Below are 22,932 nucleotides of genomic sequence, written 5' to 3' on the forward strand. Positions count from 1 at the left end.
TGTGTTGTTACTGTATAAGAGGCTGCTGTAACGAATTTCAGCTGTGGGTCATTGGGTCACATTTGGTAAAGTGCAGCTTCACACCACAGATGGACACACTATCTGACAGGGAAGTGTGTGCTGTCAAACCCTAGCCTCTGAGGTCATCACAGACAGACGATTAGCAGCATATTATCTGCATTCATCATGTCAGTGGAGATAAAAACATTGACCTGTGTTAACCCACTCATTTGTAGACCAGTCAACTGTAATTATGGCCCACTGGCCTGGAAAATAAGCTCCAATAGCCATAATATTTATTGTACATTTGCAAGCTTCATACACACTTCCTAAAGTGATTATATTCCATCATTTTAAAAGTGATTAAGAACCCCTTTTTTCAGGATGTAAGACTTATGCCTTTGGCTTGAACAAAAGACAGTAGCTAAATTACATAATAAGTCCTGATTCTGAATACTTTATAATACACATATATTTGCACTACAGCACTGTTGAATTCTCAAATCTGATTGGTCAGATGGTGTTGATTCATTTTCTACAACAGCAGCTCTGACAGTATTAACAGCTACAAGGCAAATCACAGGTTTGTTTGTTCTAATACATTATTATTTCTACCAATAGATCTTTCACAGGAACTTGAATGGTGAACCCTCCACATAATATAAACCTATTATTAAATGAATGAAAAATATGTTGTTGTTTAATAAAGAAAAATATCCACTGGTTGATATAGTGAAGCTTTCTGTAAGGACAGGTTTGTTTAATTTTTATGAATTCAACAAAATCCTTACCAGAATGAAGCATTAATAAAAATGAATAAATGTCTCCATAAACAGGTCAAATGATTAACATGTTAATTAATAAATAAATAAAATGCATTAATTGGAAAATTTTCTGTAGAATAAAAGAATTAAAGCAGAGCTGTTATGAGAAAATTATCAACGGCATGGTGGTGTGATGGAGCCCGACGCAAAGCAAAGGTTTACTGTTTCCACCTTGAAGTTCCTTAATTAATTAACTTTTTCTATGCTCAAAAGTAACAAAGAATTTGGAAACTGCTTGGCACAAATGATAAATGTCAAGCTGCAAAAGGAAAATTTCATCAACATTTATTGCAACCTTGGCCTGAAGCTTTCAATTTCTGGCTAATTTATTTACACTACATATACTTGTAAAGTACACTATATGCTACTTGTATAATTAGGAATTTAAGAAATGTCTTTATTTTCTACCAAATTAGTCCACATATAATGAAAAGATTAAGCACTTCATTTCTCGTTTTTAAGATTTTAAGCATCTATATAACCAATGCATACAGTAAGTTCCCTTTCTTCGAAATATAGCAGACGTTTATGCAGAAAAAATGAATGACTGAATGAATGAATGAATTAATCTCAATCTTGTAAGGCATTGCTCCAACACCTCATGTTCCAAACCATGTTACCATGTTGTGTATTAACAATAGAAAAATTTATAACACAAATAATGCTACAGACAGAAAATCACCAGAAGGTGAGTGTTTCCTGATAGACTTGGAGAAAGGTCCCTCTTCAGTCGCTATCTCACCCCATTAGCAAAGTGACATGATGAGCTTAAACACAATAGAATGACTGTCCTTTGGCTCTAACAGCTCCATGGAACTGTTTGTCCTAGTTTATTTTTTTGCGTGTGGCAATAATCTGAATTCATGCTCTGTCTGTCCTACATCATTACAGCATGTGTGTTGCAGAATGTTCTCTCATATTCTTCTCCAGCTGGCTCACTGCCATAGGCTAGCTGGAGGCGTGGTTAGTTAAAAATTTGAGTACTTGGCCTCTTGACCAACAGTTCCAGCCAACCACAGAGACAGACTGGTTTACAGCACTGTTTCAAAGGCTACAGCCAAAAGATCAGTGTCCCCTTATTTCTGGCTGGCCTATTTAAAGCGAGGACTGTTTAGCAGGATTGGATGTTTTATGGCTAGACATCTCAAATGACTTGGGGTGGGAACTGAAGTAAAAGAATGTGTGGTCTAAAAGGACTTAAGCCTTGAAAAATTTGGACATATTGAAGAAGCAATAAATACAGATATGTTTAACTCCTCACATTTTTTCTGCATATTGGACTACAATAAGAATAAAATAGATTTTTATAAAAAAATATATATATTTTCTTAGAAATACCAATAGAACTGGAGCTTTGCATGCACTATAGCTGTTTCAGATGATGACAATAGATAGTCTTGGTCAGATACTGACCATCTCTAGACAGCAGCAATTACAGAGGTGGCATCAGTGGCTAAAGTCTGGAATGTGCTGTATGTTTCCTGCTGACCCCACAGAGACAAGGTGGGTTGGGGGAAGGAGCCAGGATTTAGTGACCAGCCTTGCTTTGGTCAGGTGTCCTCACACCATCCATATGAAAAACAGGAGCAAGGACATGACTGGGTCTGTTTAGAATTTGTAATGCATGCGTTTACATTCACATTTAAAGCTGGAGGTTATACCAGGAGTCAGGGTCTAAAAAATAGTGCAGTTTGATATTTTACAGGAAGATTTAACGCAACTAAACTTGGATGACACTGTGTGATTTCAGTGGTCTTTTAAGATTATTATTTGTCATGCTTTATACCGCAGCATGGTTGAACTCTCAGAAGGTGTTGAATAATTATCTAGCAGCATGGCTTTGACAATGGTTCTGGCTGTAACATAATGGTTTATATTAATGAAGGATTTATATTAATGCACTTGGTTTAATACTTTATCATTTCTATAGTAACATCTCATACAAGGGACTTACTTGGCAGATTCTCTGCATAATCTAATAATCTGCTAATAATAAACTGATTTTAAAGCTGTGTTTAACAAAGAAAAATGTATAATCATTGATGCTGTGGTAATTTTCTGTAGTCTGTTGCTTAAGTACAACATGACCACAATAAAATCTTGGCTGACGTGTGATAAAGAATGTGCTAACCTAAACATAAACATTCTTCAAAGTAAGCTTGAGGTAATAAGGATATTTTTTTCTGTCCATCAGCATGCTTTGTTTATGTTTCGCCATTGACATAACCATGTTTGTAGTTGTCCTGTGAGTTTTGAGTAATACTATGCCATCCTCCTAATGGTATCTTTAGACAAGCATCATAGCAGTGGTCACGCTATGAATTCTTCCATCAATCCATTTTCTGTACCACTTATCCTACACAGGGTTATGAAGCCTTTCCCATGGGTGCCAACCCATCACAGGGCACAATCACACACACATTCACACACTACAGACAATTTACAGATGCTAATCAACCTACAATGAATGTCTATGGACTGGGGCCAGAAACATGGAGGAAAACCCCAAAGTACAGGGAGAACATGCAAACTCCACGCGCACTGGGCAGAGGCTGGAATCCAACACCAAACCCTGGAGGTGTGAGGTGAACATGCTACTGTGCCCCAGTGCCATCAGCTGTTTTTGTAAACAGTACTGTAAACCTGGCTTTAGTCAAGCATTCTAGCCAGTTTCAATAAGGAATTCATAGTGTTACTTTTTCTATAATCAGGTCTTATTTGAACACTCGATTTAAATTCTTGAATGCTTGGTGCAGATACAGATGTACCTCAAAATCCTAAAACTTTCCTGACTCTCTTTGCATAGCCATCTAAGATTTCCCTCTAATGAAAGCAGATCCTTCAATTTAACAAGCCATATATGGACAGTAACTCCCATATGCAAGGATGACATAAAATCAGGGTTAATCAGAACAGCATTTACTCAAATAATAAGGATAACAAGCAAACATTAATTTCACTGCATGGCTTCATCTTATTTTTTTTACACGTTTGATCTCCACATGATGAGACACGTGGCTGAACACAACTTGTGGATGAATTTAGTTAAGGAATGTGAAGAAAGCACTGCTAACTCTATTAGATCTGATTGAATCAGTCTCTCTGTCTCACACACACAGACAGCGTATAGATCAGCTTATTAAAACTCCTCACGCAAACAGAACAATCATGGAAAGAAGTCTTGGGCCAAAACTCTGGCTTGCAAGTGCATGGAAATGGATTAGAAAGGGTTTGAAGCTGGGGAAGTAAATAGCAAATAGTGATACAAAATACCATATCATATGCTCTTTTGTCAAATGAAATTAATCTAACCATTTTAAGACACATATTTCCAAGCTTTTAATGTTGAAACTTATTTAATGACTATATAAAGACTATACAATAAGGGAAAAAAGACAATCCCAACATAGTAACCTGCCACAGTCAACACACCGGACGTCAGCTTGAATTTTTATATACATTTTTTTAGTACTCACCTTCCATTGAGTCTTCAAAGCGTTGATTAAAGTTTTCATAGGAGTCCCAGCGAATCAGAGGATCCTGGGTGTTGTAGTCAACAGAAACACTGGGCCCATTCTCCAGGTGGCCCATTCCTTAACAAGAGAAAGCAACTTTTTAGCTCAGGCATTGATTCCTATCAATTGTATTTCAATATAAACATTTGATTATTTGTCATTATGAAAAAAAGTCCTTACCTTGGATTTTCTCTGGCCCAAATGAGAAGACAAACTCTACTTTTCCATATTCAGGAAATCTATCATCTGAAAGAGGAAATCAGTACAATAGTGAAACACTTTGATGACCTAGAACTGTTTAATGTTGTTTTTGGAACTTCCGTTAAAGTTGCAGTTTGAAAGGTGAATTGCAATTAAAACATTGACAAGCCTTCCCATCCCCTCCCTCACCACCTCCATGAAAACTAAGTATGCTTCACGATTTGCCTTCTAAAGAAAAGACAGCAGAGCAGCTCTAATGTCCTTGCATATCCCAATGTTTTATTTGCCTGGAACCCTATTTAATTGAGCTAAAAACTGGTAGCTAATGCAATTACTGCAGAAGTCATTATTCAGGTCTGGTTAGTGTCTTTATTTTCAACATGTGTTTAATCACAAGGTTAGGGTTGTGCTTAGTTCTTAGTCCTGCCTTTTACTGCCTTTTGAAAAAAAAAAAAAGCATCACTAAGAGCAACAGTCTAAGCAGTATGCGACCCAACAAATCTACGCAAGTTAGGAAAGCAATGTTGCAAAACAAAAGCTCACGAAAACACTGGTTGTGCAAGCAAATTAATATATCTAGTAGAATGTTTGTGAAAGCCAATAAGGAGTAGGGTACTGGGAAAAAATGCATTAGTGTCTGATTTTATAATGCCAGGTTGCAAAACACATAATATCAGTAATATCTATAATATCTAACCTTGATTATGGATGCTATATAACATTATAAATAAAGAATAAAACAAGACGGAATACGCTTTTGGATGAAAATACTCAAATTAAGTTAAAGCTATAAATCTGACTGCAACAAAGCACTGACACTGGAGACTCCTTCCAAAATTGCTAAATACAGGTGTAAGTTGTTACTATAGAAACTATAATGTATTAGAATGAGCAAACCAATATAAATCATGTAACTGGAACTACTGCATGCCAAGTCTTGGTATTATAGAAAATCAATCAACACCTTTCATCCAATCAGAATCAAGAATTCAACAATGCTGAGGTATAAAAGGAACAGGAAGTATCAACACTTTAAACATTACAACCTGTATTTATATTAAGTATTTCAAATATAAGAGAAGAAATTTTACCTTTAAATGTCTCGTCCAGCTCATCCTTGCCAAAGACAAGGCCTAGGTCATGGACAGCACAGGTATGAAACTGCACTCTGAAAATGACGTCTCTGGAAGGGCTGCGGAAGCGCTTGTGATAACACTTGAGCTGCATGGGAAAACAGATAACACTAATGTAAACCATTACATCACACACACACAGCCTCAGTCCGTGGGGAATACAGATACTTTCTAAACACTGAAAAAATTACAGGGTTGGAAATGTACACTGGCCTGAATTTCATAGTCGTTCTGTCTCTCTCACACTTCATACACAAATCTATAAATATGTGGTGCTTCAAACTATTATGCCTTATTATACAGTCCATTTCAATCCACTTACGATGCCTGAAAAGCTAAAAGCAGTGCAGGAAATGCAGTTTGTGGCCTGGCACACGCTGCTCTACACATTTTACAGGGCCCCAACATTCACAGGTACTATTAACCATATTCAGCTCTGTGATTTACTGAAACAATGTGCACAAGTGAAGCTGTGGTCAGAACAACAGCTGTCTCAACCATTATGGTACATCAAATTCCCGGACACATGCCAGTGCTTACATTTAAGAGCCATCCTTCACAAGCAAGCCCTATTAACCATCTTAGATTAGATTATGGTTCTGGATGACCAGGATTTTGTCAGTCTTCCCATGCAGAAAGAATTCTAGATATACATGTCTATAATTGATGTTATATATGAGAAAAAAAACTTGTCCAAACCTCAGACGAGGAAATAAAAATGTCCTCATAGGCCACTGAAGTAACTGTATCCTGTTGCCTAGGATAGCTGCAATTAGACTATTTTGCTTGGGGCCGACAGATATGAAACACACAACTTTTCTTCTCATAGAAACAGAAGCAAAATAAACAAGACAAAATGGATGAAGGTGGGAAAGGAAGCCAAACATCTTGTGGCTTTGAGTCACTATATTCATGTATTCCAAGATATCACAAAGATTGTGCTTTCTAGGGTGATTTCATTGCATAGAATACAGAGTGATATACTGCATATGTACTGTATGAGTCTACCAACAGATGTACATAGAGGGCAAAGATGTACATAATAAATGCGTAGTGGCCTGGAGTAATCCTTCAGATGGTGAAATCTTACATTTTCTACTATACAAGGTTTTCAAAACTACGGAACTACAGGCTTTTATGAAACATGTTTCTCTTTTGTGTGGATTGCAGCCAGAAGCATTGAGTTATTATGCATAAAGCTTGATTACTTTTTGTGATATGGTGGCAAAGCAGTAGTGTTGGGTTCAAGACCACCTTCAAGACTGAGACTGAGTCAAGACCAAGACCATAGCCAATGGAGCCTGAGTCAAGACTGAGTATGACAGTGGAGCAAGACCAAGACAAGGCCAACACCACACATGGCCGTGTCCATGTCAACATAGAGACCAGAAGCTCAGATGTCTTAATTTACTGATTGTACTATCTTACTAACCTAACATGAAATTTCTCTTGAATTAAATAAAGTAACCTATCTACTTTGGTATTATCATTCTGTATAAACGATTATGCAGGACATACGTAGGACATACATGTCAAGTTTTTGTAGGCCGAGGCCGAGACAAGACTCATTTCACCAAGACCAAGACATTGATGTATGGTCTCAAGACCAGTCTCGAGTACCACAACACTACAAGGCAGCACTCAAAAGAAAAAAACAAACAAACATATTTTCTAGTTGAACCCCTTAAGGCGGTGGACCATGTGGATCAGAAGGTGGGTTTTTTTTTTCCTAAGTTGGAAGGAAGTGGAACAAGGCGCAACCGCAACTGATGCATGAAGAGACAAGAAAGCAAGACAGTGATAGTTGCAGAAGAAATAAGTCAGTAAAATGTTTTAAAAACTACCCTGACTATCCCAGTGTGCTACTTCAGTTGTGTAATTCTAACACAGTCATGGAGTGTTATTCAAAATGTTGTTTGATTTTGTAGAAAAAAAGTTAACATTTATCTTTAAGTTACTTTATTTGTTCCACTTTTCTTCCATAGTCACCAGGTTCTTAAAATACGGTTCATGTTGATTTACAGCATTCTTTAATGCTAATGCCATTATGTAAATTCCCTGGCACACATTCAGCTTAGTGCTCTTTTTTAAGTCACCTTCATTTTTTATTTATTTATTTATTTATTTATTGCTAAGGACAGTTGATGATCTCATCGTTAAGATGCTGCTTTGAAAGCAAAGCCTTAGTGCTAATTAAATGTATTACTTGGATGGACAAATTACCCCCAACTCTCTAGCCGCCTTCTGAAAAAGGTTGAGGTTGAAATAAATCTGTGCTAACATTTTTGCAGACTGTAACAGCACTCTTAAAGAGGTAAACTGTCATCTCAGACTATAAAACTGAATAAAGCAAAATTATCTATAATAAAAACCACCTGAAGTAATACAAATCCATTAAAAATGATAAATAAGGATGCAATTCTACAAACCTGAAATGTCTACAAAGGGGAGTAATGTTTGTGATAGTATAGACCCTATGCACATAGACTTACCAGAATGTCTCCTTTCAGCAGCAAACCAGGTTCAATAGTTATGCAGATGCTCGTTTGACTGTCGCCTTGGACGTTACTGTGAATTATAGATAGAGAAACATAGCTAAGTTCACAAAATCCACATAATCACAATTACAAATGAGTAAAATTTGTAAATATAACCAGTGAGATCTAAGATATGTTTGTACTGTTTCCAGAGACTGGTATGACATGATAGCCGAGGATTCTGGGAAGCTGTGTGAGTGTGTGTTGCTATTGCTGTCAACTCTGAAGCAGACTGTATAAAACAGAGATGACACTGTGAGGATGATAATGAGGAGTGTGTGATTGATGATTGTAATAAAGTAATCCTAGCCACTTGTGGGTCTGGGCTTGTGTCTCTGAGATATGAATCAGTGAGTTGCCAGCCACTAATATGTCTATTTTTGGGTCTGGGAAATTTGCCAGGATTTTTTCACCAACTTAAAAATAAGCACTGCTTTTAAGTTAATATATATATATATATATATATATATATATATATATATATATATATATATATATATATATATATAGAGAGAGAGAGAGAGAGAGAGAGAGAGAGAGAGAGAGAGAGAGAGAGAGAGAGAGAGAGAGAGAGAGAGAATGGTTTAACAATTTTCAGCATTCTTAGCTGCAGTCCACCAGTGAAACGCATTAAATATGTTTATATTGAAATGTTTGTGATTCTGGAGCCAAGCTGTTGGGTGATGAAGTATTTGTTACTGTTCCTGTGAGATGTCACAAGGTAAATAGAGCAGTTACGAAGGGGTTTAATATGAAGAAAAAAAAAAATCAAAAATGTCATAATGGATAATATTTCTATTTAATATAATGATAATATATTATTAATAATATAAGATAATATAAGATTTCTCATATTCATGAGAAATCCAAGGTAAAAAGAGAACAAAAGTTGGACTCCAAGTGCTCATGTACTACAGAAACATGTCTTGATCTATGAGGTGATGAGCATGATGGCGTTGACGGTGGTATTAGCATTAAAGTTGAGGCTTTGCAAACTTATCCGTTTGAGCCTCAGAATTTCAGTACAAAACAAATCTTGGACAACACGGGAGATCAAGTCCTTCTGGGTGGATTTTTCCTTCAAGTTTCCTAAATTTTGTCTGAATGCAGATGTGCAATTATGCAACTCTAAATATGGCTGTCAGTGAGAGATTAGCTTGGTAACAGACAAAACACCTCAACGTCTATATACACATGGGATGTTCACATGTGATTTAAGCAGGGCTCTCGATTTTGCAACCGAAATGCCACTTCAAAAACCTGTTGTTGAAACCAAGCCACTCTCAGGACAGTAAATCACAGTATTTCGTTATTCCCATTTAATCCCATAAGGCTGTAATGAGTCTTGTGGTTGCTAAAACCTCATATGCCCTACAGCCAAAATGCCATTCTCTCATCTGATTCCAAACTTGAGCATAATCCCTCTGATCCGGTCCCCCTCTTCTTTGGCTGACTCTAGGGTCTTATGCACAGATCTGTATAATTTACATTAAAGTGTATCTCCTTTCTGTATAGACATCCTACTATGGCAGTCTCAAAGCACTATATGTGGGAGGTAGACATATTACCCCATCTGTGTATGTGTGTACAATTTACTAGCTCTCTTAAAAAACAACAACAACTGGGAGGTTTCTGGGAGCACAGAATATCTTGTGACTAGTGTGTGTGTGTGTGTGTGTGTGTGTGTGTGTGTGTGTGTGTGTGTGTGTAGGCTGCCCAAGATGCCCAAGACCGGTTCTTACTAGATCCCTGATGTGTAGACTGGCTGCATTGCCTGGTAGATCTTGAGGAAAGGGCGGCAGCCTGAAAGTCACAAGAAACAGACAGAAAGAGAAAAAATGAGGAGGGAAGCGGGGTTGGGGGGGGTTGGGGTAGGAAACAAGGCCTTAGTGTAAATAGTGGGAGAGGGAATAGTTGCAAGAAGGGATGGTCTACCCACATGGCTACTACCCACTACTTAGAACCAAAACAGGCTTCTTATGCTTGGCACAGGCATGACATTATAAAAGAAGACAGCTATCTCAGTCCTGTGTGGTCTTTTAAATTCTTAGCAGGCTAATCATGCATGAACACAGAAAAGACTCACCTCCTTTAGACTCAAAGTTGGGGATGCCATGCATGATGACGTGATGCAGGAACAGTGGCTTGTTGTTGATCTTAATGTGGCCGGAGAGCAGCCCACTGAAATACTGCACATACCTGAAATACACACAGCAACACAAAACACAGACATTAAAATAAATTAATAAAGACATAAGAGCAATGTAGTAAATTCTTGAGATCATGGGAATCTGAAGGCAGTGGAACAGGAGCTTCTGGATTAAAGTAGCTGTATATTTACAAATGGAGAACATTAGTAAGATGACTCAGATGAATAGATATTTTATTGATCCCATAAGGGGCAATAAATTGCAACCAAACACTGGACCTTTTTTTTTTTCATTTAATCATTCCTTCCACTTTATTTTGAATTGTGCTAAGACGTTCATCCCAGACTTCTATATCCCTGATAGACTCCATCTCCTCCTGGAATATCCCCAGACATTCCCAAGCCAACTATGAGATAGTGTAATCTCTCCAGAGGGTCCTGGGTCTGCCCTGGGGTCTCTGTCCAGCCTGATATAGCTCTAGCGGGAGCTGACCAAGACATATCCTTGTAAGGTGCCCAAACCACCTGAGCTGGCTTCTGTTGATTAGAAGGAGATGCAGCTCTACTCCAAGACTCTCCCAGATTGTCAAGCTCCTCAGCCTATTAAAGAGAGTAAACCCAACAACCCAGCAGGGGAACCTCTTTTCCACTATATGTACTTGCAACAGCTTGTGGCCATAGATTGACTGGTAAACAGAGAACTTTTTGTGCACACTGAGCTTCTACTTCATCACCACAGACCAGTACAGGAACTGTAATCCTGCTGCCTCTTAATGAATAAAAATTTTAATTGAATTTCAAACACGGAACAGTGCGTGAATGAGATATTTATAAACATATTTATAAACTCAGCAAGAAAAGAAACGTCCTCTCACATTCATCTGTTTTTATTTCCAGCAAATTTCTTAATGTGTAAATATTTGTATTAGCATAAAAACATTCAACAACTAACAACTGAGACATAAACTGAACAAATTTCACAGACATTTGACAAACAGAATAGAATAATGAGTCCCTGTACAAAGGGGGCGGGGGGTCAATATCCCAAGGCATTTGCAAGTTCTCGATCACATCTGGGGGTACACATGGTTACACGTGGTTTGCCATTGCAACGATGATCAGCTGTCCTTCCTGTCTCCCTGTAGCACTGTCTTAGGCGTCTTACATTACAGACATTGCAGTTTATTGCTCTGGCCACATCTGCAGTACTCATGCCTCCCTGCAGCAGGACTATGGCATGTTCACGCAGGTGAGCAGGAACCCTAGACATCTTTCTTTTGGTGTTTTTCAGAGTCAGTAGAAAGGTCTCTTTAGTGTCCTAAGTTATTGTAACGGTCACCTTAATTGCCTAGCACCTGTAAACTGTTAGTGTCTTAAGGACTGTTCCACAGGTGCATGTGCAATAATTGTTTATGGTTCATTAAACAAGCATTGAAAAAAAAAACATTGTTTAAACCATTTCCAATAAAGATCCATAAAGCTTATTTGGATTTTACAAAATTATCTTTAAAATAAAGTCTCCTGAAAAAGGGACGTTTCTTTTTTTGCTGAGAATACATATATATATATATATATATATATATATATATATATATATATATATATATATATATATATATATATATATATATATATATATATATGAATAGTGGCTAAAAGAGGGATTTGATATGCATATCTGTAGGTCAGGGTAACTCAGACTTCATTTGAGGTCTTGAGACAGTTTCGTATGAGACCACTGGAGTGCAGAAATGCCCAGATTTCAAAAACACTCCTAGAAGAGGCTCTGAGCACTTCAGTTTTTCATAAACAGGAAGAAGATTTTTTCCCACTTTAGCACAAAGGCCTCTTCCTCAGGGAGAAACAGTGATCATAGTTCGAGGAACACTGTTTTCCCACGCAAAGCAGCGACATCAGCAGATCTCCTCCTAATCATGGATTTGCTTTTCCATCAACATGAATCCATTACTGCTCTTTCTAAAAGAGCTTAAAAACGCAGGTTTAATGGAGTCTGAAGTGTGAATAAATGAGAGGTTTGATCTACTAATGGCAATGCTAAGTTCATTGCCAAATATTCACTTATCTCAATGAATGTTTAGTTTCCTTATTTTCTTTTTTTATCCTCAAGGGTGAAATTAGCTTTTTCACATACCGCAAAGTGGGAGAATGTACAAGTCAGGGTGTAGGTTCAGCCATTATAAATTTTCCTTGACCAGTTGCCATTTAAAGGCTTTTCTCAGGGGCACATCAGGGGTTGAATATCAATTTTGGGACTCGTGATCTCATGATCATTCAGGCCGTAGAACCGCTGTGTGGGGTTGTGCATATGTGTGTGGCTATATTTGCTGTAAAACACATGACATTCTGAGTAACGGTGCCTCATGCAGGGAAGTGTGTTGTGTGTGTGTGTGTGTGTGTGTTTAAGACACTGGTGCTTTGGCACGTTAGCATTACACATGCCTCCCATAATAACTGCAGACTGGTGGACAACCACTTGTGGCTAATTACAGGCCCTGTCAGGAAATAACAGCACAGAGATCTCAAATGAGCCCGCATTAAAAACCCTTTAGGATATTACTTCACCTCTGGAAGAACATTTCAGCTCAATATGCTATGGGACACATCCAGGGAATTGTATCAAATAAATTTAAGAAATGTGTGAAAAGCAAAGCCATGTGTGCTCCTGTGCTTCACTGGCATGCAGTTATGCGGATTTGAGTGTGCTGATCACTGCTGTGTGTGGACAATGGACAACAGACAAAGCAGATTCACCACTTATATTTATATATATATATATATATATATATATATATATATATATACACATATACATATATAAATATATAGGTTGTGAAACTCTTTGTTTTTACCCATCATTACATGTTTCTTGTATGACACCTTGGTAACAAAAAGCCTATTTATAGACCATCAATTTACTAACCCAGCTGATATTAATTTGCACAGATAGGGGGTATAATTCCTTACGGATTTCAGCTGGTTCCTTGCCTTACCTTGCTATGGAGAAAATTTTTCTTAGTGTGTTCAACACTTTTTTCCTGTTTCATTCCACTTTATTACATATAACTTTATTTATGGACATTAATGTTATGAATTCTTTATATTTCTGAATTTCTTGAGTTAATACTGAAAAAAAAAATACTGATGTCTGGTCAAATTTTTATGTGAATAGCCTCATAGGAAATATATTTACTGAAAAAAATGTTGATGCATCCAATACTTATTTCCCCCACCGTGTGTATGTATGTATGTATATATATATATATATATATATATATATATATATATATATATATATATATATATATATATATATATATATATATATATATATAGGGGAAAAAAGCAAAGTCATGTGTGCTCCTGTGTTTCACTGGCATATATTAATATTCAATTAGAATGTGAGGGTTTGTTTAGTTTAAACTACTTTCATCATAATGTTGGATTATTTTCCAAAAATGTGACCAATTGAAAATAAATAAAGTATATGAATTGGGGACTTTCAAAATGATCGATTGAAACATAATGAGCTCTGTGGCAGCCTCTGAAGTGTCATTTTATCCAGAAATAGAGCTCAAACATCAGCTAAGATGTCTGACCTCTGTGGCCTCTTTGTCATTGCAAAGGCTTCTACTTAAGCTACTGTAAAGCTTAAGAGTTTTAATGCAGGAAACTCCTGTTATGGTAACGGTGGCAGACTCTCCACGAAAGACCATGATCATGTGACCAATGTGCTCTCGCTACCATTTAACTCTATGGTCACATAGAACATTAAATACACTTAACATCACTGGGAAACGGTAAGAAAATATTCTCATTTTATGTTTGTTTGTTTGTTTTAAGGAGCCAATAGTGAAACATTGAGACAACTGCTGTCTCATAGGAATAACAAAATACAGCACAAACGAACAAATTAGCACCAGAAATGCAAAGAATTCCATAAATATTTAAATGAAAAAATATTTTATATGTTTTAGTTAAGAGTGGAGTTTTTTTTAAGCCTGGACAGACATTGCTCATGATAAACAGCAAGAGATTATCTTACATCCCATATGCTTGCTATAAATTAAATCCCTGTATTAAACCTTTATTGATTATAATTATTGTTCATAGGCACTCATTAGTTTTGTTAGGAACATGCAGTAAAACCATAAATGCAATATCTGCAAGTTGATAGAGCTACATTAATAGTCAGTGTGATAACTGGCTTTAAAAAAAAAGTTTTCTTTTTTTCTGTAAATATTGTCTAAGAACCAAAAAAAGGAGAAACAATTTGAAAAATATTGCCCGCCAGATGGACAAATCTTACAAAGGCAGTGGGAGTATAGGTATGTAGACAGCAAGCAGGAAAAGGGATAAAACTGACCTTTTCTGGGAAGGCTGGCCCACAGGAAGTACTTTATCTTCATAAAACCTCTTCATGGCAAACCTGTCCAGAGCCTGGTCCGCACTGCAGGCCAAAATAAACATGTGCTCAGTCTCTATTACATCAAATGCATAAGAACTAAGTCTCTTAGTAAGTCTTAATTAAATTAATGCAATGCATACATGTGTGCCATGCACTTGTGTGGTCTAACAGTGATTCAGTATTATTATGTCTGTTGAATGATGACTAGAAAAATTGTGACATTCGCCAGTGATTGCAAGCAGAGCTGACTCTTGAGTATTGGTGCCAGAGTTTAAGGGTAAAATGTATCATGGAGGAATTCACTCCTTAATTCAAGTCAATTCAAGTCAAATTAATGTTAAATGATTAATCATTTTCCGACAGTGTGAGGTCTGGATGTTTTTCCAATGTGTGCCCTCCTGTGATTCAAGATTATAATTCATCAATCAGGACTCAAATGCATGACTTTAATTTAATAATCACAAAGTGTGGTGGATTTACCTTGCTGAAATGTTACTATAATGCATATATGCAGCCACAACTACCCCCGTTCTCCCACGATTTCCCTGTAGACATCAAGAGAAAGAAACAGAGATTAAGCAATAGAAGTTAAACCATGAAATGTAATTATTACCAATGATTGCATCATGTTACAGTTCAGTGACTGGCTTGTACATGAAAATGTTCTGGCTCACTCAACTGAAAAAAATAAAAATACTTATGATCTTGTGAGTTGAATTTGAGCATGAGTTTGAGGGTCTGTATTAGGGATTTATGTTGAAATTGTGTATGAATGTGTATCCGGGCAGCCTGTCGGCCACAGCAACTTTCTCAGTTACTGCATAGTTCCACCGGTTAGTCATCATCTACTCGAATTTCCACAGCTGGACAGAGCAACATGGTTTACCATAGCAACACTAGCTTTATGGTTTCCTGTAAAAACTCTGGGCTGGTACTAATACCAAATCCCCCTCTCACCGATTTGAAGCAACTTATGAAGCAAACTTGAAGAGAACCATCACTGCTGGTGTGGCTTTAGGTAGTTCCAACCTCTGTTTTATTGCACTGGAAGTGATGAGCATGCTGACATTTCTCACACTGGCAGGAAGGAGGCAGATCACTGGATTCATTAGATAAGCATTCTTTTTTTCTACTGCTCATCTCCCCATTGCTGACATGAGTGATGTCAGCAAACACTACACCAGTGGTTGTCAACTGGAGGATCACAGTCCAGATGCAGACCCAGCAAAGTATTTCAGTGGCTTGAACAGCACACTGGGAAAATACTGTATCAGAAATAATAAACATGTGGGGAAAAATTTACTGTAATTCAGGACCTCTAGTTTTCTAAACATAAACCATCACAGATTCTGGCTTCAGTTGTGGCCAACCACATGCACTTGTGTTAATTATTCACCTGAAGGCAATTCATCAAGAAAGAGTTCTGATAAACTAATCATTAATAATCAAATATTAAAAATTATTTGTTGTCAGTATTCCGTCACGTTATTCACATATTCACTTTTGTAAACAAGGAATTTTAGCTGAACACAAATTTTAGTTGAATACCCCTACGCTAGACTATATCTCAACCTCTCAAACAAGCATGCAAGATTTTACCACCTCAGTTCACTGTGTTTCATCATCTCTGGGTCATTTATTACTTGTGATGAACAGCGTAATAAAAATAATCTCTTTGGGAACATTGTTTGAGAAATTTCATTCGGCCTACAAGGTCAAACAAGGGTTTTTAAAACTACAGGGAGTACCAGGAATATTTCCCTTTCATGACATCCTTCAGAAGACTTCTCAAATGCAGCACAAACAGTTTGGGGAATGCTGAGCTACCGGGCGGCTGCATCTGTTTAAAGTGTCTCTCTACTCCTGTTAGTGCACTCATGCAGAACAGAAACGTGTAAGGTGGGAGAGAGCAGCATGACAACGCCATCTACTGACCACACACTTTCTACAAGTGTAGAATAAGGAAGTGGAAAGTAGATATCTTATATTTGTTATAATATAATCTTTTAAAAATATCTTATAAACAGAATGTAATTTTTTTTCTAACCATTTCATTTAAGGATATTTAAAGCATTACTCATTAGAAGTGAGTTTACCTTGTTGTGCAGAACCACAACATTATGGCTGTCAGCACTCATCCATGTGTCCATGGCTTTACATATGCTGCAGATCTTATCCAAAGCAGGAGCATGATGATCGGGCCAGCCAAAGTCTAGCACCTGAAACCCACCCAGGAGCATGAGCAGAAGAATATAAGTGTGCCAAAGAGAACACATGTCTAAATTTATATATATATTTAAAAAAATAGACTGAAAGTATTTACTTTGGGATGCAGTTTGGAGATATCATATCGTTTTTCACTCAAATTGAAGAGCTGAAAGAAAGAAAATAAATGCAATTTAAAAATATTAAAGGACCAGTTGGTATTTTTCTGAGCGGTGTACTGTATGCAAGCTTAATCACAACTGCAATGAAAACACTGACCAGCCTTCGCCTTCCTCTAACTAATCCCACTGCTTCTGTTAAAACTACGTATGTATGATTCGTGATTTCTCTTTTAAGGTCAGGAGACTTCAGATTTCATCTCTAGATTAATTTATAGACCAGGAAAATGTAAACGTAAAAGTCTGGAATAAAGATCCATTGCATAGCAGCATTGTGAGTCTAAGGTATATTTGATATTAAATGATGATTAGAAACATTTGCACATTAAGGGGACTTTCACATCTATTAGTCTATTTGTGTAGACTGAATCAGAGCAAAATTGAAAACACCGGCTTGCTCAATAGGGATTAATCCACAGACTTAAAATCTGTATCCTGTGTTTATATATTTCTGTAAAGCTGCTTTCCATTGATGGCCATTGTAAAAAAAAAAAAAAAAAAAAACACTATACAAATAAAATTGCATTGAATTGAAATTTATACATTTTATTACTATTTGGATTGTCTGAGACGCATGTAGAGATGAAAATGTACTCTTTAAGCTATTTTCATTCATTGGTCGGAAATACAGCAATGGAAAAAAGGTAAACAGATGTTTACCAATTACATGTAGACATAATAAAAATTGGCCAAGCAGAACACAGAACTGGCACTAAATAAATGATTAGCTAATCATAGAAAAAAACTATTTTTGAAAGATTTTAAAACAGATTTTATTTTCACAGCCCGAATATGCAGAATACATGGAATTTCTTCAGCTCTACAACACTGTATAAGCAGCTCACATCTACAAAAAGTGTAGAATTTTTTTTTTTTTTTTTAACGTACAGCATGTTCGATTCACTTCCTGCAGCCATGTCAATTCAATTTAGAGTCAACTCACTTTCTCACTGCAGTCAAACCTATTTCAGACCACCTCACTCAGATTTGTCTCAGACCAGTTGTTTTAGTCCACACCTGAGTGTGATTACTGTGTTTTCACCCAAACAAACTGCACGAATAGGAAAATGACACCAGAGTTCGATTCAAATCCAGTAAACATTGCATTTGTGAAAGTGAAAACACCCTCAAACTATACAAACAAAACATTACACTGTAATATGCACTGCTACAGTGATACATGTGCTTGAGCGAGTGTTCCTCACCAAGTAGTTGTCTCCGTGTTTGGACCGGAGCATGCTGGCCACTTCTTTGAGGTTGGCACTGTAGCTCTGTTCCTCTACGCTGCTTGGGAAAGACACAGATATGATCCTCTCTGTGATGTACACCAGGTCCACCTCATAGTTCTCCTCCATTGCTTGGATCAGACTCACACTCCGGCTAGACAGAGGACAAAAAGAGAGAAGGGGGAGAAGGTCACACACAGCATGGAGACACCAACAGTGGATAAATTAGGAAGAAAAAGTGCAAACATGCTTTAAACCTGAAATCTGATCATGACTGCATATTCACAGCAATGCCTTACATAACCCATGCTTACATAACCATATATGGAGAAGTTCTAGTTATTCAGTTATTCAGTTTGTGTGTCATGCTCTAAAACCTCAGAGCTTCTTTCTATGTTCTGAATAGATGTTTCTCTTGCTGTACATTTTTCAGCAATATATGCATTAAAATCAAGTAGAGTCTCATTATTCTAATCATGCCGTATAACATGACATCACCAAATTATGCCGTTTAAAAAAATGGCGGCACGGCACAGAACAAAGTCATATCTGTTTTTCAGTTTGATTTGAAGCAAAGAAAAAAACCCACAGTGGCAAAAGATTGATGCTGGAGATAAACAAGCAAGATATGAAAATGTGCCGCATTCCATGTGTGCGGCTGAGCAGACCAAGCAAAACAATTTGGTCACTTGCAAGGAATGAGCTCGGGTTGAAGATATAACCGCAATCTTGTCCCCAATCGCTAACCACATTCTCTCTATGCAAACACATGAGGATATATTAGATGTGTGGCAGGAGTACAAACCCACAGCAGCTCTGATCTGTAGGAACAGGGGCATGTTTGATAATCCAGCCCAATTCGTGGCACTGTAAAGCGTCCTACTGCGTTCTACTGCCTTTACACATGATGTGGAGATCATACAGAGGTTTGGGTGCCCTCCCAGAGAAATGTCGTGCCCGGGAAAATCTGCTTCCCATCAGGAGCTTTCTTGATAGCTTTATTTTGCCTACCAGCACCAATTACTTGCATATATCTCTCCAAGGCCAATTGCGTTTCAGCGCTGATCAAATTAAGTTTGTTTAAAGCAGATGCAAGCACAAAACACGTGCTTTATTTATTTCTACAACAAACTGCGACTTCACAGTGGTTCAGCAACAATAAGCATCTCTCAAAGAAAAAAAAGACAGCATCGTTCTAGGCTGGGGGGCTTGTCATATCAGATTGTGGACACCATCCTTACCGAAAAATCAGGTGTTTCACATATGATCATAGGTTTTTCAAGTGTGATCATAGGTTTTACATATGTGATCACTTATGAAAAAGATGCTGTGCATGTGAAACGCAAACAAATAAATCAATCACATCCGGAAAAATTAAAACGTGCAAGTGCACATGTGAAAATCTGTGAAACATAATATACCAATAAAGCCACATGTGTAATATTCAGATGTGAAGCTCATGTGACCCTTCTAAAATGGTAGGGTATGGCAGTTGTGCAAGAAGAGATGAGTGAAGACTAACAAACGAATATTTTACTCTAGCCTCTGTCTTTGTAACCAGCCAGTCTGACTCAAAATCTAAAATGACATAATGAACAGATCTGTAAAACAAAAATAGTGAATAATAGTGAAATACTTATTATTTCCAGCAGTTCCAAAATATAAGTGAAAAATATTTACTTTGTAAATATATTAAATTTGTTACAGATGATTCAGTCAATGATATATATTTAAATAGCATTTACTTTTTTCAGGGTTTATAGTTTCATGCTACTCAACAGTCCCTATCATCTATCATAAGATCCTATCATATAACTCTGCATCTGTAAACTTATATGAGGACAATAATAGCTAGACCAGTAACGATTTGGTGAATGAAACAACTCCTGACCTCATATTCATCTACAATTTCTGTACTGATTACAATAAACATTCTGCTGCATTAAATATTCAGTTTGAGAAGCCACGTTGGACTCTGCTGTCCTATTGACTATGGGGTTAATATTACAGCTAACATTCTTATTTGCAGAAATGTTATAATTGTTTCTATTAAACAATACACGGGATGTGCTCATCCCTGGACTCTTGTTCTTCTTTTTCCCCCACAAAATGCTCATAATAAACATAAATTCAACACACTTAGTATTGTTTGCTTGTTCTCCTCTGCACCTGCATAATGTAATGATTTATAATCCTACTATCCTGTTTTCCCAGAAGATGATGGGTTCCATTTTGAGTCTGCTTCCTCTCAAGGTTTCGTCCTCATGTCATATCAGGTAGAGTTTCCTTGCCACTGTCTCCTCTGACTTGCTCATTTGGGATCTAAATTTATATCCAAACTTCTGTAAAGCTGCTTTGTGACAATTTCTACTGTTAAATGCTATAGAAAAAAAATTAAACTGAACTAGATCAGTGGAAAGATTCTGAGCATGTGTACAACGTGAAGTGCACATGAATAGGGGTGTGTCTTCACTGGCCAACAGCTGTTCAGTTAATGATTCCAAGTGTAGACAGACTCCCAGCATCCGCAAGTGCCAAAAAGTACAATATAACCATCATCTCCAAAGTTGACATGCCTGTTATAGAGGGACTCTACAATACAGAATGATTGAAAAAAGCAGTTTCATTCTGTTTCTTTCTGTGCACCATGAAGCTTTGCTGCCAGCATAGATTCACATTTGCTGCAATATGGTTTTCTCATTGAGGCTAAGTGGCCGAAAACAGGGCTTTGCCATACCGCACTGAGAACTAACGAAGAAAGATGATCCTCAGAGGAGGAAAATAAAGATCACAGTATCTCTTTTCATCCTTCACAAAGAAAGAAAGTTATGAAACAGCCAAATGCATAGATGAAAGTGTTTCCATTATAGGAACTTGGCAGCAATGTTAAATTTGAGTTGTTTACATACATAACATACACAGATTGGGGAAAGGAACAGGACCAGGCCACTTAAACATCTAAAGATTTTTTTGTAAATTTTTTCCATATTTTTTCCATCCCCCTCAAGCAGGCTAGACCAAGCAAAAAAAACCTGGTGTAGCCTAAAATGGTTATGTTATGTTACTGGTTTTGGGCCATAGTTTCTTCACCAAATGAATGTTTCCTTGCCAGTTAAATTGTAAGTCAGGGTATAGAGTCGATCATAATCCATACACTTAACAGTATAATCCATCCACTTACAGGTTAATCATAACTATTAATGCATAAAGTGACCATAGATCAAAACAGTGTGACTTGTTTTACCTTGGCCAACCAATCACACACATTCATCCACAACCATTCATCCACCCATCCACCCATTTTCTGTACCACTTATCCTACACAGGGTCACGGGAAGCCTGGAGCCTATCTGAGGAGACACTGTGGGGGACACCCTGGACAGAGTGTCAGCCCCTCACAGCAAAATCCAATATGAACAGGTTAAAATAAAATTACTTATTAAAATGCACTACTGTCCACTTTATTAGGAACTTACAACTGCATTTACACAGAATGATGTGGAAAAACAGAAAGTGAATGGCAGTTCTGCGAGCAGAAATGCCTTGTTGATGAGAGAGGTCAGAGGAGAATGGCACAGCTGGTTCAAGCTAACAAGAAGGCTATGGCAACTCAAATAACCACTCTTTACTACCGTGATGAGCAGAAAAGCATCTCATGAATGCACAACACATTGAACCTTGAGGTAAATAGGCTAATATAGCATAAAATTACATTGGGTTCCACTCTTGTCAGCCAAGAAGAAGAATCTGAGACTCCAGTATGGACAGGTTCACCTTAACTGGGAAGCTGAAGATTCAACGAGACCAGGTAATGAATTGATGAAGCAAGCTTTTGTAGTAATGTTTTTTATGGTTAATGTCCATCTTTTTTCAGTGTAATGAATTTATATCAAGTTAGTTTATTTTAACTGTAGATAAATGAACAAAATCAAAAGGATTGTGGTTTATGATTAAGTGGTGACTAATTTATCCATCTCTTGTATATATATTTTTTTATACTAGTGTGTGCTTGTTCTGTTCTGCTACTGTACTTGGGCCCTCATGCAGCAGTTTAATGACATTTTAGCAACAAATCACAGCAAAGCCTGCAAACTTAATCTGCATTAAATACATTGAACAACAGTATAATATTAAATTTATGGTAAAAGTGAAAAATATTTTGTGGTGTATATTCCTGAGTACCTTGTCAGTATCTCAATTTGATAACATTCTGCACTACCCATTCTGCCTGTTACCCTGTCATGGTGTTATAATAGCTCTGGTATATATTAGAGATGCACCGATACTAAATTTTTCAGCCGACACTAATAACCGATTATTCAGCGTGATATCGGCCGATGTCGTTAGATTTGTGGTTCTGCCTTTTATGCCTTTTTTTTAATTAATAATAATTAATTAAACAATTCTGAAGGAAATGTAAAAAAAAACCCTTTATTTTCTCCATTTCAACATGTTGTTTCACAGTATCTGGTCTCATAAACAGAAAACATATTATTCAAATTAATATTAACACATTAACTAAATTCTGGGTATTAAA

The 22,932-nt window shown here is 37.0% G+C and overlaps 1 protein-coding gene across 10 annotated transcripts in view; it reads right to left on the reverse strand.

The window, feature by feature from the left end:
- The window catches only part of tns1b (tensin 1b), a 192,986-nt gene that overhangs the window by 42,950 nt on the left and 127,104 nt on the right, over positions 1-22,932 (reverse strand). For all 10 annotated transcript variants that reach the window (XM_047155880.2, XM_047155873.2, XM_047155874.2 and 7 more), the window contains 11 exons: positions 18,375-18,549; positions 17,109-17,159; positions 16,882-17,004; positions 15,266-15,330; positions 14,744-14,827; positions 10,297-10,409; positions 9,953-10,013; positions 8,166-8,241; positions 5,632-5,761; positions 4,520-4,585; positions 4,301-4,417 (listed from right to left, as the gene is read on the reverse strand). In XM_047155880.2, the coding sequence (XP_047011836.1) occupies positions 4,301-4,417; positions 4,520-4,585; positions 5,632-5,761; positions 8,166-8,241; positions 9,953-10,013; positions 10,297-10,409; positions 14,744-14,827; positions 15,266-15,330; positions 16,882-17,004; positions 17,109-17,159; positions 18,375-18,549 (1,061 nt within the window). The remainder of the gene's footprint in view (positions 1-4,300; positions 4,418-4,519; positions 4,586-5,631; positions 5,762-8,165; positions 8,242-9,952; positions 10,014-10,296; positions 10,410-14,743; positions 14,828-15,265; positions 15,331-16,881; positions 17,005-17,108; positions 17,160-18,374; positions 18,550-22,932) is intronic.

Source organism: Ictalurus punctatus, chromosome 6, assembly GCF_001660625.3.
Source record: "Ictalurus punctatus breed USDA103 chromosome 6, Coco_2.0, whole genome shotgun sequence".
Lineage (NCBI taxonomy): Eukaryota > Metazoa > Chordata > Actinopteri > Siluriformes > Ictaluridae > Ictalurus > Ictalurus punctatus.